General features: G+C 60.9%; 7 protein-coding genes across 7 annotated transcripts; 4 read left to right on the forward strand and 3 right to left on the reverse strand.

Annotated features, from left to right (window-relative positions):
* Nucleotides 1-739: 739 nt before the first annotated feature.
* Nucleotides 740-1,153, reverse strand: A1Q1_06921 (uncharacterized protein; the record flags this gene model as incomplete). The annotated part of the gene is made up of 1 exon (XM_014327170.1): nt 740-1,153. One exon carries the CDS (start codon nt 1,151-1,153, stop codon nt 740-742), a length of 414 nt encoding a protein of 137 aa, XP_014182645.1.
* A 1,810-nt stretch (nt 1,154-2,963) lies between these two features.
* On the forward strand, nt 2,964-4,558 carry A1Q1_06922 (uncharacterized protein; the record flags this gene model as incomplete). Its single annotated transcript, XM_014327171.1, has 2 exons — nt 2,964-3,127; nt 3,367-4,558. The coding sequence occupies 2 exons, from the start codon at nt 2,964-2,966 to the stop codon at nt 4,556-4,558; spliced, it is 1,356 nt and encodes a 451-aa protein (XP_014182646.1).
* Nucleotides 4,559-5,410: 852 nt separating this feature from the next.
* A1Q1_06923 (uncharacterized protein) lies at nt 5,411-5,590 on the reverse strand (the record flags this gene model as incomplete). Its single annotated transcript, XM_014327172.1, has 1 exon — nt 5,411-5,590. One exon carries the CDS (start codon nt 5,588-5,590, stop codon nt 5,411-5,413), a length of 180 nt encoding a protein of 59 aa, XP_014182647.1.
* Nucleotides 5,591-5,623: 33 nt separating this feature from the next.
* A1Q1_06924 (uncharacterized protein) lies at nt 5,624-7,053 on the reverse strand (the record flags this gene model as incomplete). The annotated part of the gene is made up of 4 exons (XM_014327173.1): nt 5,624-5,841; nt 5,951-6,598; nt 6,677-6,781; nt 6,843-7,053. The coding sequence occupies 4 exons, from the start codon at nt 7,051-7,053 to the stop codon at nt 5,624-5,626; spliced, it is 1,182 nt and encodes a 393-aa protein (XP_014182648.1).
* Nucleotides 7,054-7,223: 170 nt separating this feature from the next.
* Nucleotides 7,224-10,853, forward strand: A1Q1_06925 (ribosomal large subunit assembly and maintenance-related protein; the record flags this gene model as incomplete). The annotated part of the gene is made up of 9 exons (XM_014327174.1): nt 7,224-7,529; nt 7,733-7,842; nt 8,130-8,862; nt 8,915-8,982; nt 9,027-9,111; nt 9,254-9,569; nt 9,614-10,027; nt 10,071-10,552; nt 10,596-10,853. The coding sequence occupies 9 exons, from the start codon at nt 7,224-7,226 to the stop codon at nt 10,851-10,853; spliced, it is 2,772 nt and encodes a 923-aa protein (XP_014182649.1).
* Nucleotides 10,854-11,230: 377 nt separating this feature from the next.
* Nucleotides 11,231-12,402, forward strand: A1Q1_06926 (uncharacterized protein; the record flags this gene model as incomplete). The annotated part of the gene is made up of 3 exons (XM_014327175.1): nt 11,231-11,525; nt 11,599-11,776; nt 11,835-12,402. The coding sequence occupies 3 exons, from the start codon at nt 11,231-11,233 to the stop codon at nt 12,400-12,402; spliced, it is 1,041 nt and encodes a 346-aa protein (XP_014182650.1).
* A 250-nt stretch (nt 12,403-12,652) lies between these two features.
* A1Q1_06927 (cell division control protein 16) lies at nt 12,653-14,912 on the forward strand (the record flags this gene model as incomplete). The annotated part of the gene is made up of 3 exons (XM_014327176.1): nt 12,653-13,127; nt 13,368-13,601; nt 13,663-14,912. 3 exons carry the CDS (start codon nt 12,653-12,655, stop codon nt 14,910-14,912), a joined length of 1,959 nt encoding a protein of 652 aa, XP_014182651.1.
* Nucleotides 14,913-14,955: the final 43 nt, after the last annotated feature.

Raw genomic sequence — 14,955 nt, forward strand, 5'->3', positions numbered from 1 at the left:
TTGTCCCCATCTCCTTCCTCGCTTGCGCTGAAGCCACATCGCCCACGACCCACAGCGTCCTTGTCACCGCACCCCTGGCACCGCTTGCGCCTCTCCGGCCATTGTCTCGAATTGGACCTGCTTTACTTTGCGGCTGAAAGACTGTTGAGGCCCTCTGATGGCCAAAGCTTCGAGTGTCCTACGAACCAGAGCGTTGCATCGTCGTCAAGAAGGGACGCTCCGCTATGCTGGGCACCTTGTGAGGACAATCTTTAGACTCTAGGTCTCGCCGGACTTTCACATACCGTATTGCGCCCTGTGACCAGCGATTGCTTCTACTTACCGACAACCACAATCCCAAGAGTCACGTCAGTGGCATGTCAGTGGCAGTCTCGATGGCTGCTGTTCACTTGGCGCACTACTTGGCCACGGTGTGCCACAATTCACTCGAGGCAAGTGCAATCTTTAGCCTGACTGCAACAAGCGCATGCAACTGAAATAGACTGTGCCAGACTCATACGCATCAAGCATCGTCACCCAGCGCGAACGCACAACTTGCAGTGAGGAAGACGAAGCGCTCCGGATGCACTGGGGCCAGTTACCCGGCGCTACTGCACTAGCGCGAAACGGTCACCGCGACGTAAGTGGTCGACCGAGCAACGCTGCTCCGACCATCTGCGCCGAACAACAGACAGTGAGCCCCTTCAACTCTGATCGCGAGACGACAAGGGTGGTACAGTGTGCATGGCAATGAGGCAGTCTAGGTCGGAATCAGGACAGGAGGAACCACACGCAGGCGGTTACAATGCCGTACACGAGTGGGTTGAGTTTTGAGCTCTGCCTCATCAGCAACGCCTCCTCGTCGACTCACTCTTGCAAGATGTCTCCTCTCCTCTTCTATTCGATCACAGCCCCCCAGGATGTGGTCGAGCATCTTGGACGCCTGGTGCTCGTCCAGGCCGTACAACAGTCGTAGTTGCTGTTCCTGCTGTTGCCGGAGGGTGGGTTTCGTCGTTGTCAACATGGCGGCCTTTGGCGTCCTTGTGCGATGAGAAGGTGGCTCTCCCGAGGTCCCACCGTCAGCCTGGTCTGGGACAAGTGGCGAGAACGTCGTCGCTGGTGTCCATACGTCGGACGTCGTGAGATGTGCAGAAGAGCAAGATGGTTGCCCCATGTTCACCATTAGTGTTAGCTCGTGCGGGCTAAGTGTTAGCCGGTTAGTAGCGTGCTAGCAACTCGGTCGTCGGTGGTCGTCACTGAACGGTGCCACAGCGTCTGCCTCACCATCACCCACAGAGTGAGTACTATCGCAAGATCGTTCTTCCCTGCCGCAAGCACCTCTCCATGCTTTCACGACGCCTCACGAGAGCAATCTCGTGGCTCCGCCAAGCAGGCGGTCGGGCCCCCGGGGTGGGACCGATTTGCCGGCCCGGCCCATCGGGTGGTGGTCGGTTAGCTCGGCCAAAGTCCTCCATGTCGCAAGAGATATCAAGCCGAGTTTGCGCCCGCTACGCCCGCTGGGCAGGACCGCAAGCTGATGCCTGTTACGAGACGGCGACGGCGCCGAAAATCTCAGAGCAAACGGCAAAGTTACCGAGCCTCGCGAGGACATGGGCGTCGCGGGGCCCGCGATGGGGGCGTTTATTGGCTCACCGATGGCCCGGATTAGCCGTGGTAGTTCACCCTGGCCTGTCCGGGACACCCAGGGTGGCACTGGGTCGCAGGACTGCAGGGCGGGTGCGACTCCACCGAAACCCTCTGTTCTCTGCGTCACGGACTCCTTTGGCCGCAAGCACGCATGGTGGGTTGCGATCGCTGCCCGGGGCGCCGATACCCTCAGGAGCACTCGTGCGGAACGCATTATGAACAAGTTGACCACATGGGTCACTGTGACTGCGAGCCCAAACACGCTAGCGGGGCTGATGAAGGGGGGCTCCGGGGACTACTAAATGTCGCCGCTGGCGCTGGAGCAGATCTCATACGACTTCTGCGATCTCGCTCATACGTAGGCCCTCGACCGCGGCACAGTTCGCAGATAGAAACGCAGGTTTGCAAACGCCCTACCCCAGCACTTATCAAAGACCGGTACATCGTTCGGCAAGATCGTCAGTACCTGCGGGCATGCCCGACTGCTGGACACGGCTGGGCGGAAGTACCTGTCACAACCTGCGACAGGAACTGTTGATGTGTGTGACGTTTGGGAACGAAACTCAGAGATCTGGACCCCCGGCACCCCCGGAGCAAGTGAGGGGGTGGGGCACGGGGGATGTGTCGGGAGTTGGACGTGCAAGAGGTACATGACGGGGGATCTGCGGGTGCTGGTCTCGTGCGCTCGGCCTGTCGTCGTTTCCGGGATCTGAGAGAGCCCCAAAGGAGGATCGGAAGCCACGCCGGATGCCCCGTGGTGATCGCTGCGACCGTGAGATGCCGCTCAGAGTTTAAACGGCGGTCTTCACATCACTCTCCGCGATTAGCATCCATCCCAGTCTCGTAATTGGCCCCCATTAGGATCCGGCCATTACCCGTTATTTGACCTCGAACACATTTGACCTTTTCTGAACGAGTTGATGCCGTTCGGGAGGATCGCCGCTTTGTCGATCAGAGCGACCGTTCGCCGATCCTTCCGAACCACCGTAACTGAATCTCTCCACGGCCTCTCTTCTCTCGCGACCGGCCTTGCCGTCACCAGTCACCATGCACTACCGTCACCTCAAACGGCGTACCTACGTCGGTGCATATACTAGCTCGGCCTTTGCCTCTTCGTTCCACTTTCGTCTCCAGCATCGATCTCTTCTTTATCTCTTCATCTTTGACTGACTCTGTTGCTTGCTCGTCGCCAACAACAACGCCGACGCTAGTCCCTTTCTTGCACATAAGCAACTCCGACACTCCGCTCCACCCGCCGCCACCCTAGTTTCGGCTTCCCCGCACACTCTCCACTCCCCTGTCAACAAACGTCGAGCAGCGAACAACCGCTCAACGCCATGTCGTTCCACCCCCTCCCTCCCCGCGCCGTGCCCCTCAGTGAAGTGGCGGGCGACCACCCCCGCCTCATTCTCTGTGCCGACGGCGGTGGCTCCAAGGTCATGGTCGTCGTGCGCGCCGCCGACGGCACCGAGGTCCGCGGTACCTCTGGCCCTTGCAACGTGTGAGTATTCTCCTTGGTGTGCAGTGCCTGGTTGCAACTATCGTATCGCGGGCTTGGTATCGCCGAAAGCGGTACCGAGCTGGCGGGTGGCGCGACCGTCGATCACGGCCTGGCTTGGCTATCTGCACTGCTTCCGCGCTATCTGCACCGCTCCAACTGGATTAGCTCTGTCCTGCGTACTTGCATTCCCCGCGGTGCTCCAGCATTGCTATCTACATGAATGTCAGCTGACTCTCCAGCCAATCGGTCGGCCGTGGCCCCGCTGCCGAGCGCATCCTTGAGGCGACTTACCGCGCTCTTGCCCAGCTCCCCGCCTCCTACCTCCCCGAGGGCTTCCAGCTTCCCCAGCTGCAGCCCCAGCTTCCTCCTGCCGTGCAGCACCTGCGCAACTCCTCCCCCGCCCCCTCGGGCGCCAACACGCCCCGCATCAAGCTCCCCCCGATGACGAAGAGCCTGTTCGCGTACTGCTGGATTGCTCTCGCCGGTATCCAGTCGGAGGACGACTCGGAGCGCTTTAAGCCCTACGTCTCGAACGCGCTTCACGTCCCCACCGAGCGCATCTTTATGGGCAACGACGTCAACCTCCTCGCCGCGCCTGCTCTTCTCATGAGCGGCATCGACCACGTCGTCGCCCTCGTCTGTGGCACCGGCACTGGTGCGCGCACGATCAAGGTCGAGACCAAGGCCGAGCTGCCCCCCTCGCCGCCGGTCGAGGCGCGTGACGCGGGCGACTCGGGCGAGAGCGACGGCAGCCGCCCCACGACGCCAAAGGTGCGCAGCCTCCCGATCGAGGACGCGGGCCAGACGCGTGGCTGGGGCTACATGATCGACGACGAGGGAAGCGCGTACTGGATCGGCCGTCTGGCGATGCGCTACCTCCTGACGCAGCGTGACCGGGAGAACTCGCCGCTGATCCACTCGGGCGAGCTGCCCAAGCGTGGCCCGCTCTACCGCGACCTCATGGAGTACTTTGACATCAAGGACCCGGCGGACCTGATCCGCATCGTGGCGCTGATGGAGCCCGACTTTGTCGAGGGCCTCGGCATCGGCGAGGCCTCGGCCAAGCGCAACGCGTACCTTGCCGGCGCGGCGCGCGTCGTCTTCAAGTGGGCGTTCCCGGACGAGGGCGGCGTCACCATCTCGACCCCCGAGGAGGAGGAGGCGCACAAGGCCGCGACGGCCATCGCGCGCGAGGCCGTGCGTCCTGTCGCTGAGCTCGTCACGCTCGCGCTCGGCGACCGCACCATCGTCCGTCCCGAGAGCACGGCACTCGACCTCGGTGGCGGCCTCATGAACTCGAAGGGCTACGTCCAGCTCCTCCTCGACGCGCTCCGGAGCGATGACATCGTCTTCCGTAATGTCCTCGTCGTCGACGACGCGGCCGGCGAGGGAGCCAAGGCCCTCGCGGCCGTCATCTTCGGCAACAACTAAGCGAGCGGGGCAACGTGCATAGTGCTACGTGCTAGGCTCGTTTGGATGAGAAGAGTGGTTTTGGGCTCTGCGCGCGGTTCGCATCGACGTATCGAGAGTTTCCATTGGATCAAAGGGTTCATGACCGTGTCAAGGTTTCATAGTCGGCAGTCTGTTTACGTGTATCATGTATGGAGTATTTGTGCTACAAGCTCGACCCTGGTGCGCAGATGACGCACCCGATCGAAGCCGAAGACGGCACATGAGAGTCTCGCTGATATCGCCGTCTGGCTTTAGACTAACGCTCAGGCTACATCCAGATCCAGACCCACATGACGCGCACCCGCAGGCCCTCGGTCTGTCGGCCTCCTCCGGCCCGCACTAGCGTGCTGCTTCATGACACCACATGCTGGCGGCGATCGCATCACGGAACCGACATTCCGAGTCGTAGAAGAACGTTGCAGCGATGCAGCGGAAGAACGGCCCGCTCATCCGGCTCCGAGTCTCCTTCGGGCGAAAGGCCGAGCGAGTTATGATTGCTGTTTCAAGTCTAGCGTTTGCCACGGACAGCCGGGCGTGATCTGCAGATACCACAATGTCGCGAGGGAATGGCAGAATGGGGATGTCGCTGAGTGGACAGGGTCGAGGGCACTAACCATGGGAAGTCGGCATGCTCCCCGGCACCGACGAGCTTTAGCTTGTTCCCACAAACGGGGTTGTCGGCGGTCGATGGCATGCCCGCGTCTGCCCGCTCCGCCGGAGTGGCGCATCACATGGGTCCGGGGCCCGTGGTCCTGCGCGGTCCTCCGCTCGCTCCACAACCCACTTGTCCGTCTGCTTCATGGTGCTCACATGAGCACATGTTTTCCGCGATCACGCCTCGGTCTTCCTAGTCTCCTTGGCCTGTGGTTGCTCGGGCTTGGGCTTCTCCTCCACAGGTGTCTCCGGTATGTCGGGGAGATCGGGCATCGCTGGCTCGGCACTGCCGCCGCCTTGGGAGGCTTCGTGCATGATGCGGAGGTATACTTCTCCGATACCGACCTGGCGTACCATCCTGCTTGTCAGTTGGAGAACGTTGCTCTTAACTCACAAATCTCCGTGGTCACCGTCCTCGACGTTGTGTACGATGAGCTCGATCTCCTTAGGATACTTGCTCAGTGTCTTGTTCAGCCACTGCTGCCCGTTCGACGGCACCATGCCGTCCTCGCCACCCCACCAGACGGAAATCGTGAGACGTGCAGGCTTGTCCCACGGCGCGACCGCGGATACGTCCTCGGACGCGCGCTGATGGCGGATCTCCGCAGCTAATCGCGTCACTTCGTTCACGAACCACTCTGGCCCGCTTCGAGCCCCGGCGCGGTTTAAGCAGAGGAGGTGTTCTGATGTCAGCTCCAAACATCTACGTCAGCTCACCCTGCGCAATGCCTTTGGTGTTTTCCGCCTGCATATAGTCCATCGCCAGGTTCTTAGCACTGGGGGCCCATAGCCGCTGCCGCTCTTCCTCCTCTTCATCGTCATCGGGGACGACCGCATCGGGCACAGTTGGCAGACCCGTCATCGAGGACGGGATCGCGCCGAGCTGATCCACCGACTTGACGTCCTTCTCAGCCTTGGCGGCAGTGGAAGACTCGCCCGCGCTGCTGTCGCTCGCAGCACGGCTCATGCTCGATGGTGTTGCTTTGCCGCTCCACCAGGAGCGGACGCCGTTGACTGCACTGCCAATAGCCTCGTTCACCACGGCGGTCGTCTCGTGGAAGACTTCCTTGACAACTGGAAGCGCCTCCTCGACGCCTCGCAGTGTCGTCGCGAGCACGGGTAGCGTGTACTCCTGCGTAGTGATCAAGGCATCGGGAATCCAGTCCAGTGGCTGACGGTAATACAGAGGATCTGAAGTGGGAAGCGGCGGCGACCATGGTGAAACGAGGAAGAGGTGCGGAGGGGGCGCGAGAGCCGTCTTGAAGATATGAGAGTACTGGGTCAGCAACCGGAGCGCGACGCTACCGTCAGCATCGCCACTGAGAAACCGACCTACTATACTCCAGCTGAGGTAGCGATCAAGAACTGCGGTTTGACGTCAAGATGCCCCAGAACAGACTCGATTTGGCCTGATGTCAGCTGTATTGCGGAGACAGCACGCACGACAATTGGTCTCCACTCGTTGAGATAACGGAACCATCGGCGTCGCACCCACGCCTGGTCGGTCGACCACGATCAGTCTGATGTCATGGCCAGCGGCGAGCGGATCTGGCCGTCAGCGTCGGTATAATCTTCTACTTGCCTTGGGGAGCTGCAAACCACCGTGTACATCCTGAAGGTGGAATCATGAGCACGGGCGTTCCGGATGGGTCTCCGATATCCGAGAAGCTGACGTCGGAGCCGGTCCGGGAGCAGTGGAGCTTGCGGTTGAACTTGAACAGAGATAAGTACGCCGCGGGGTCATTGAGAGGCGAGGGATCTATCGTGTTCAGACTTTCGCCTTTCGATAGCCCCTCCTTCACCTCGGATTGCGCAGGCATGATCGTTGTTGCTGTGGAGTAGTGTGTTGTCGGGCAAAGTTCGGGAGGAGGTCAGCTGGATGGCCTGGATCGCGGGACGGTCGACCTCCACCGGCGCGTGATCGCCGAAAACAACAATTGTCTGTCACTCCTGCTCTCGCGCATTTGCACTTCCACATCTACATCCAGCAATGAACGGTTCGCCAGTACCGAGCGACAAACACGACCGCCATGAAGATTCCCCGGAAGACCGGGATCTGAAACGTACCAAGGTGGCTCACGAGGTGACTACCTCTCGCGAAGGGACGCACGGGCCTAGCACCGATGGTCACAGGTCGCCGGCGCCGTCAACCTCGCGAGCGACATCTGTCGGTAGTCCAGAGAAGCCGAAGAGCGATGGTGGAAGTCTCGCCAAATCAGTGGTGAAGAAGAATGCAAAGTCGAAGAAGGCGCCGGATAGTGGGAGCAGAAAGATCGGAAAGCGGTCTTCGTCCAAGGTACGTCTAGTTGGTGCGACATGTCTGTGTGCGTGTGTGCTCCGCGCTTGGCATGAACTAGTAACGCTCGACTGTGCTAGGAAATGCAGCGCCTTGATTGAGCTCTGGGACTTCGTTCAGCGGTTCAGCATAGCTCAAGACGCGTAGCAGGAGACGGGGCTGAGGCGAAGCGTTGAAACCAGAGCCGATGCTGACAGTCGCAGGATGTTGTTGCGAGCCGCGACGACGAGGACAACGATGACAGCGACGGAAACGAGAATGTGTACTGTGTGTGCAAAGGGCAAGAGGAAGGCACAATGGTCGGATGTGAAGTGTGAGTCCTCGCCGTCGAGTGAGACAGGCGCGCGCCGGCGCCCTTGGCGTCCAGGTCAACGCATTGCTAGCGCGCAAGTATCGCCCTATGACAGCCGTGCACCATCAACGTTGCACTCGTCCTCTCCGTTCCTCCCATTCCTCCATGTCTGCTGTTTCGTCACCTGTGAACCCCGCAACACCACCTGCGCCAGCACTTTCAAGCCCAGCCTCACCGTGCCGCGCACCGGTTGCGACGTGCCGTCTCCCGACCTCGCCGTTCAAGCTTCTCCACTGTGCTAACTTCAGCTGCGATAACTGGTTCCACCCCAAGTGCGTCAACATCGATGAGGACAAGGTCGATCTACTGGACGTATACATCTGTGAAGCGTGCGAGCCCTCCACGTCACAACGGACACGGTATAAGCGGTTCTGTAAGCGGGACGGCTGTGAGCGTCAAGCCGCACCAAGTTCAAAGTACGCACTCCATCACGAGGATACAGCTGACCCCAGATACTGCTCGTCGAGGTGTGCTCTCCAAGTCGCTCAGGCTGTTGCCTCCGGCCTCGACAAGAAGACCACATCAGAGATCAGCCGCAGCCTATCCGGTTACCCCGCCCCAGCCCCCGCGGTCTCTGTCCAACTGGCCGACGGGTCACAACCCAGCACAGTCTCGCCGTCGCATGCCGCGCTGGTAGCGAACCTGAGATCTCAGATGTCTGAACTCGAGCGGCAAATGGACCTCGTGACCAAGCGTCAAACTCTGCTGTCACAAGCTGTCGAGAGCTGGGAAGCGTTGCCACTTGTGCTCGTGGAGGTCCCTGCTCGGCGGAAGAACAAGTCCAAACGTCGTGAGATGGAGACGGTGGAAGTGCGACCATGCGGCTGGGACGCTAGGCTGCTTTGGGACGACGTGGCTGTTGAGGCATGGGATGGCTCCCAAGGAGATGGAGCTCTCTGTGACGGTGGGAAGCGTTGCGATAGGCATCAAGGGTGGCAAAAGACTGTCGCCGCCGGCCTCGATGTTGAGGGCGCTGTCATTGTAAGTTTCCGCAGTTTAGAGCTTCAACTGACAGAAGAATCGGCGGAAGCAGGACATGGAAGCGAGCATTGAGCGGGCAGAGCGCTTCGATGAGGCGTCAGAAACTGGCCGCAAAGCTAGGTAAGGCTGAATTTCCTGCCCCAAGCTAACGCGCAGAAACGAAGTGCATCAGGCTCTCGCAGTCAAGCTCAAGTGACGGGTGTTGACATTCTCTCTATCTGCATAAACATGTACCACGACTGGACAGGCGTTAGCATGTACTACTTGTAACCACATCCTCATGCATCATTCGTTAGAAGCACTCGAACCCTCTCCCGGGGTGGCAAGCTTACCAAGCCAGGTGGTGGACGACCTCCACTTTCTGGATCCAGAGCGCTCTGAAATTTGTCAGGCGTCATCACTGAGATTTCTGATCTTCCACAATCTCATCCAATCCACATCTATAATCATGAACCCCGAACAACAAAACGAGCCCCGGCCCGACGGGGAGGACGTTCAGCTCACTGAGGACGATGTCGTCGAGGTCGTTGAGGACGATGGACCCGCCGGCGAGCCCATGAGCGACGACGACTTTGACGGCTACGATGGCGAGATCGTGATCGGTGCCCCCGCCCCGGGCGAGGAGGAGGAGTACATGCGATCAATCGAGAAGGGAGAGGACATGGAGGGCGTCGAAACTATGGAGGACAACTCCTGGAGTGCCAGTGGTGAGTTGAGCCATGTGAAATTGCGATGTAGCTAACGAGAACAGCTGTCCACAAGCCTCAGCAGTCGCTCTTTGCCCTCGCTCTTCACCCCGCCTTCCCCAACCCTCCTATCGCTGTGTCCGGAGGAGAGGACGACATGGCGTACATCTACGCCCCTCTGCCGCCCCCCGAGGGTGACTCGGACGCCCAGGGCATTCACGCCGATAGCTTCTCGCCTATCGGCCTCGACGGCCACACCGACAGTGTCGTTGCTGCGGCCTGGTCGTTCAACGGCGAGATGGTCGCCACCGGTGGCATGGATGGCCACGTTCGTGTCTACATGAAGGGAGACGACTGGACGCAGTGGGGTCTCATCGCCGACCTCGAGGCCGACAGCGAGATCCAGTGGCTCCGCTGGCACCCCAAGGGCCCCGTGCTCGCGGCTGGATGCGAGGACTCGACCGTGTGGCTGTGGCAGCGTAAGTTCACAGACTGAGTCAGGAGTCTCCAGCTGACATTCAGTGCCGTCCGGTAACACGATGACCGTTCTTTCGGGCCACACCATGCCCGTCACTGCTGGAGAGTTCCCGCCCCCGAACGGCCGCCAGCTTCTGACCGCCTCGCTCGACTCGACTCTCATTCTCTGGAACCCCACGGCCGGCACCCCGATGTTCAAGCTCCCCGTCTTCTGCGGTGAGAACGCTTCCGAGCTCGACCCGTCCGTTGATGGTATCACTGCTCTTGCGGTCTCGCCCAACGGTGCGCTCGCCGCCGTCGGAAGCGCTGGTGGTGAGGTCAAGCTCATCTCTCTTCCGAAGGGTGACATCGTCGGCAAGCTCGAGGGCCACAACGAGGGCGAGTCTGTTGAGGCTCTTGTCTTTGTTGACCTTCTTGGTGGAGCTGGCGGCGGCAAGGGCACCGTCCTCGTTTCTGGAGGTGTCGACGGCAAGGGCTTTGTCTGGGATGTCCACACTGGCCGTGTCCGTGCCGAGCTCAAGCACGACGTGAGTAGACGATTCGTTAACTGGCAAGAGCTAACGTGATCAGGAGCCCATCACTTCGCTCGCCGCGCACCCCGCCCCCAATCTCCACCTCGTCACTTCTGGCTCTGCCGACCGCAACCTCAAGACTTGGGACATCCGTACGGGAACCCTCGTCGCTGAGCACAAGGGTCACACCGGTGTCGTCAACGGCGTTTGCGTCGCTCCCCTCCCTGCCTCCGAAACGAGCCCGACTGGTCAACAGCAGGCTCAGGCCGTTGTCTCTGCCGGTGACGAGGGTGTCAGTCTCGTGTTCAAGGTGTAATTTCTCTTCGAGAAGAGTACGATTTAGGCCCATGTTGCACGGACCTGCAGCTCGGACAGCTGCACAGACTCGGCAGCCTGAGAACATCTTGTGGGGCCACCAAAAGACGAGGAAGACAGCTCGTTCCATCTGTCATATGTCAACATCAATACGATCTAGAGCTTGTAATATGCATGTACACCTGAACTTGGGGCGATCCGGATGCATAAGCAGCATGGACGCGTGGGTTAAGGTCTAGCGGAGCGGGACCGACGTCAGTGCCTCACCCCAGACCTTCCGAACGGGACCTCCACCGGACTCATGGCCGGATCGATCGCCCCATCTTTGTTGCCTTCTCCCCTCCACCGCTCTCCACATCTTTCACAACACACCGCGGTATGGCGACACTGGGGACCAGCAGCGCCTCAACACCAGCGGCGCCGAGGGGCCAGGTGGCCAACGGTCCTCTTCCGACCCTCGGCACGGCGCCATCGACTGGTGCATACCTGAACGGCTCTCATCCGCGGCCGGCGACGCCGCCGCGCACTCCACCCGGCGGCTCGTCGCGCCGCCCCGGCTCTGGTATCTTCCACCCCACAGCAGATACGAGCACATACCGCGACCTGCTTCTATTCGAGGAGCGCCTGAAGATGAACGCCGAGATGCTCCGGAGGAGAAGGCGGCGGTACAGTGGTGAGTAGCGGCGGCGACAGCTCTGTCGGTGGCGTCGTGCAGTTTACGGGAGGTTGGAGAAACTGACCACCAGTCTTTCTCTATTCGTTCGTTACCGCTTTCGTCGTCATGTCATACCGGCTGGTCGTGCTGCCGCCCGAGAACTGGGTGCTGCTACGTGGTCTGCAAGCCTCGGTCATGGTCGTGTTCATCACGCTGGCGCTCTTCTTCGCCTCAGGCATGTATGACGAGAAGATCCGCTACGCCCACAGGTGAGCTACGAAGTCCTTGTTGCTGTCTAACTGTCAGCTATGTCAATCATTCTAACAGGTCTCTTCGCCCACTGAACATGTACTTCAACGTGCGCCGAGCCCGTGGTGGGCTCTGGGATATGTTGCCGCTGCCTGCTGCGCTGCGGCCATCACCGGCTCCGCTCAAGGCAGTTAACAACACGTCGACAATGAACGAGAAGCGCCCTCCTGGCGGTCACCGGCCGAGCACGCGACGCGTTAGCAACTCGTCGCACACGGTCATGGCGCAGATCCCGCCGAGTGCGAACCCGCGCGGAGAGCTCATCTTCTCGTCGCGCGTCGACCCGCACTTCGAAGAGGGGTATAAGCGGTATCGCGCCGCCTTTGAGCGCAGGAGAGAGGAGCGAGCAAAGGAGGAGGCGAAGTTGAAGGGCCCATGGTGGCTCCGCTGGGCGTACCGTAGCGGCGTTGCTCAACCTCCGGCCCAGCCTCAGTCGCAGCCGTCTAGCAGACGCGGCACGCCCCAGCAGTCCCGAGACCGAAGCCGCAGCCCGAAGAGCGATGGCGAGCGGGACAGGACAGAGTCCTTCTCTTTCGTCCCCACCGGGCCAGGTGAGGCTGTCAGCCAGCGAGCTCGCGCCCGATAGAACTACAACTCTGATGTATTTGTGCACGTATGCATTCATGACTGTTGCACTGGCGCTGGCCTCCAGGGATGCATAGACTTACAGACTGTGTGCTCGCTGACGTCTTCCTGCACCGGCCTGGGCTGATGCAGAGGCCGTTACGTAATGTTGCCACACGCGACACGAACAATCAGGTAGCCGTGCCTGGAATGGGCCTCCATCTGAGATCGCCTGCACAAAGCCGTCAACAAAACAACAACACTCACGACCAATGCCGACGCACACCCCGCCGCCAGCGACCTTCACGCCGCAAGGTCCTGCGCGACGCCGACTTCCCGGCTCCGCAGCTCGGATATCGACGTCCTTCTCCTTCAACCCAAACGACAGCAGCTACAGCGATGTGTCGATCATGTCGCCGTCACGCGGGCGTGCCGCCTTCATTTCCTCAGCAGAGCAGGGCAACATGAGCATGTCCCAGGTGTCGCCTGCGCGCACACCGCTCCGACGCGGGACCGCGAATAGTATTCTCGGCCGCTGGTCGCGAGCCCAGCCTCCCGGAACCGGCACCAGCTCTCGCTCCAGGCTGTGCGACACGAGCGTCGAGGCGAGCGACGAGCTCGAAGACCTCGAGGGCGATGCGCGGGACAACATGATCGCGTCGATGCGCGTTTGGCGTGGTGACGCGGCTATCCACAATCTGTATGAGACGGCGGCGTTCTGGGCCGACAAGATCCTGTCTCTCACCGGTAAGTTGGCTTGATCCAGCATGCAACTGACGCCAGGCGATACCAACGACGCGTTCTGGCTCGCGCACGTTTACTTCCTGATGGGACAGTACTTACGTGCGCAGCGGTTGCTGACAGAGCCGATGCCGCGACCGCGACAGCCTGGCGACAAGGACAAGGGGAAGGGGAAGGAGGAGCTGCTGGAGCCCATAATCGTCGACTCGCTGCCGTGCCGCTCACTAGCCGCACAGTGCCTGATAGGACAGGAGAAGTACGAGGAGGCGCTGGAGATGATCGGCGAGACGAACCCCTTTCGCAAGGAGTCGATTGCTGAGGTCGGGCCCCTCGACGGCATCAGACTTCACTCGACCATGTGCTTCTTACGCGGCATCCTATACCTACGCCTGTCGAGCATGGCGCTTGCGAAGGAGAGCTTCATCGAGGCGCTCGTCATTGATGTCAAGAACTATGACGCGTTCCGCGAGATTGTCGAGGGTCAGATGATGACGGCCGCTGAGGGTGAGTTTACTGCACATCTTTGATGAACTGACGATAGAATGGGAGTTCGTCAACAACCTTTCCTACCGCTCGCAGCTTGGGCCCGAGGAGGCAACCTTCGTGCGGCTGATGTACCTTTCCAAGCTGCGAAAGGACGCGCACGTGTCCGAGATTGCGGCAGTCCGGCGCGAGCTCATCGACAACTACGGGCTAGGGGACAACCCGGACGTGCTCGTTGGATTGGCCGAGGAGCTCTTCGCGCGGTACAAGTGGGAGGATTGCTACAGCGTCACGTCCAAGATTTTGGCCCGCATTCCGGGACACCCCTCAGCGCTCCCATTACACCTTGCGTGCATGCACTACATCCCGCGTCTGCGGAGTTCGCTATTCATGCTCGCGCACGACCTGGTGCAGCAGGACCCCGACGCTGCGACGACATGGTACGCCGTCGGCCTGTGGTACTTCACGGGGAAGCGGTGGGCCGAGGCGCGGCGGCACTTCAGCAAAGCGAATCTCATCGATCCGCGCTTTGCGCCGGCGTGGATCGCGTTCGCGCACTCCTTCGCGTGGGAGGGCGAGCACGACCACGCCATCACGGCGTACTCGACCGCTGCGCGCCTCTTCCCCGGCTCGCACCTCACGTTGCTGTTCATCGGCATGGAACACCTGCAGCTGAGCAGCTCGCAGCTCGCCGAGGAGTTCTTCCTCGCCAGCGCGGCGCTGCACCCCTCCGACCCGCTGCTGCTGAACGAGCTCGGCGTCACGGCGTACGACAGAGGCGACATGGGCGCCGCGATCAAGTACTTTGAGCGCGCTATCGCGGGCGCGGGCGAGATGCAGGGCCGCACCGCCGCGTGGGCCGTCACGCACGCAAACCTCGGACACGCGTACCGTATCAGCGGGCGATACGCTGAGGCCCGAGCCGCGTACGCGGGCTGTATAGCGCTCGACCCGACGAATGCGACAGCCTACGCGTCCCAGGCCATGCTGGCGCAGCTCGAGGGTGATGTCCGCACCGCCATCGCGCTGTACCACCGCGCGCTCGCGCTTGTGCCCCAAGAACCAGTCGCGACTGTGCTGCTCGAAATGGCACTCAAGGAGCAGGTCGAGTGCCTCGACCCGACCACACTCCCTGGCCTACCCGCCGCGATTGCCCGCAGCGACCTCGACCCCTTCAACGTCAGCAAGGGCAACCCCGCCTTCGGCCCGCTGCCTGTCGAGGCCGACCCGAAGAGCTTAGAGGAGGCCGGGGGCGAGAGCCTCATGAGCGACCTCGTGGAGGAGAGCATGGAGATTGAGGACGACTGAGCGTCAGCTCATTGACGCAGCTTACTGTACATAGAGAGTACAT

Source organism: Trichosporon asahii, assembly GCF_000293215.1.
Source record: "Trichosporon asahii var. asahii CBS 2479 unplaced genomic scaffold scaffold00009, whole genome shotgun sequence".
NCBI lineage: Eukaryota > Fungi > Basidiomycota > Tremellomycetes > Trichosporonales > Trichosporonaceae > Trichosporon > Trichosporon asahii.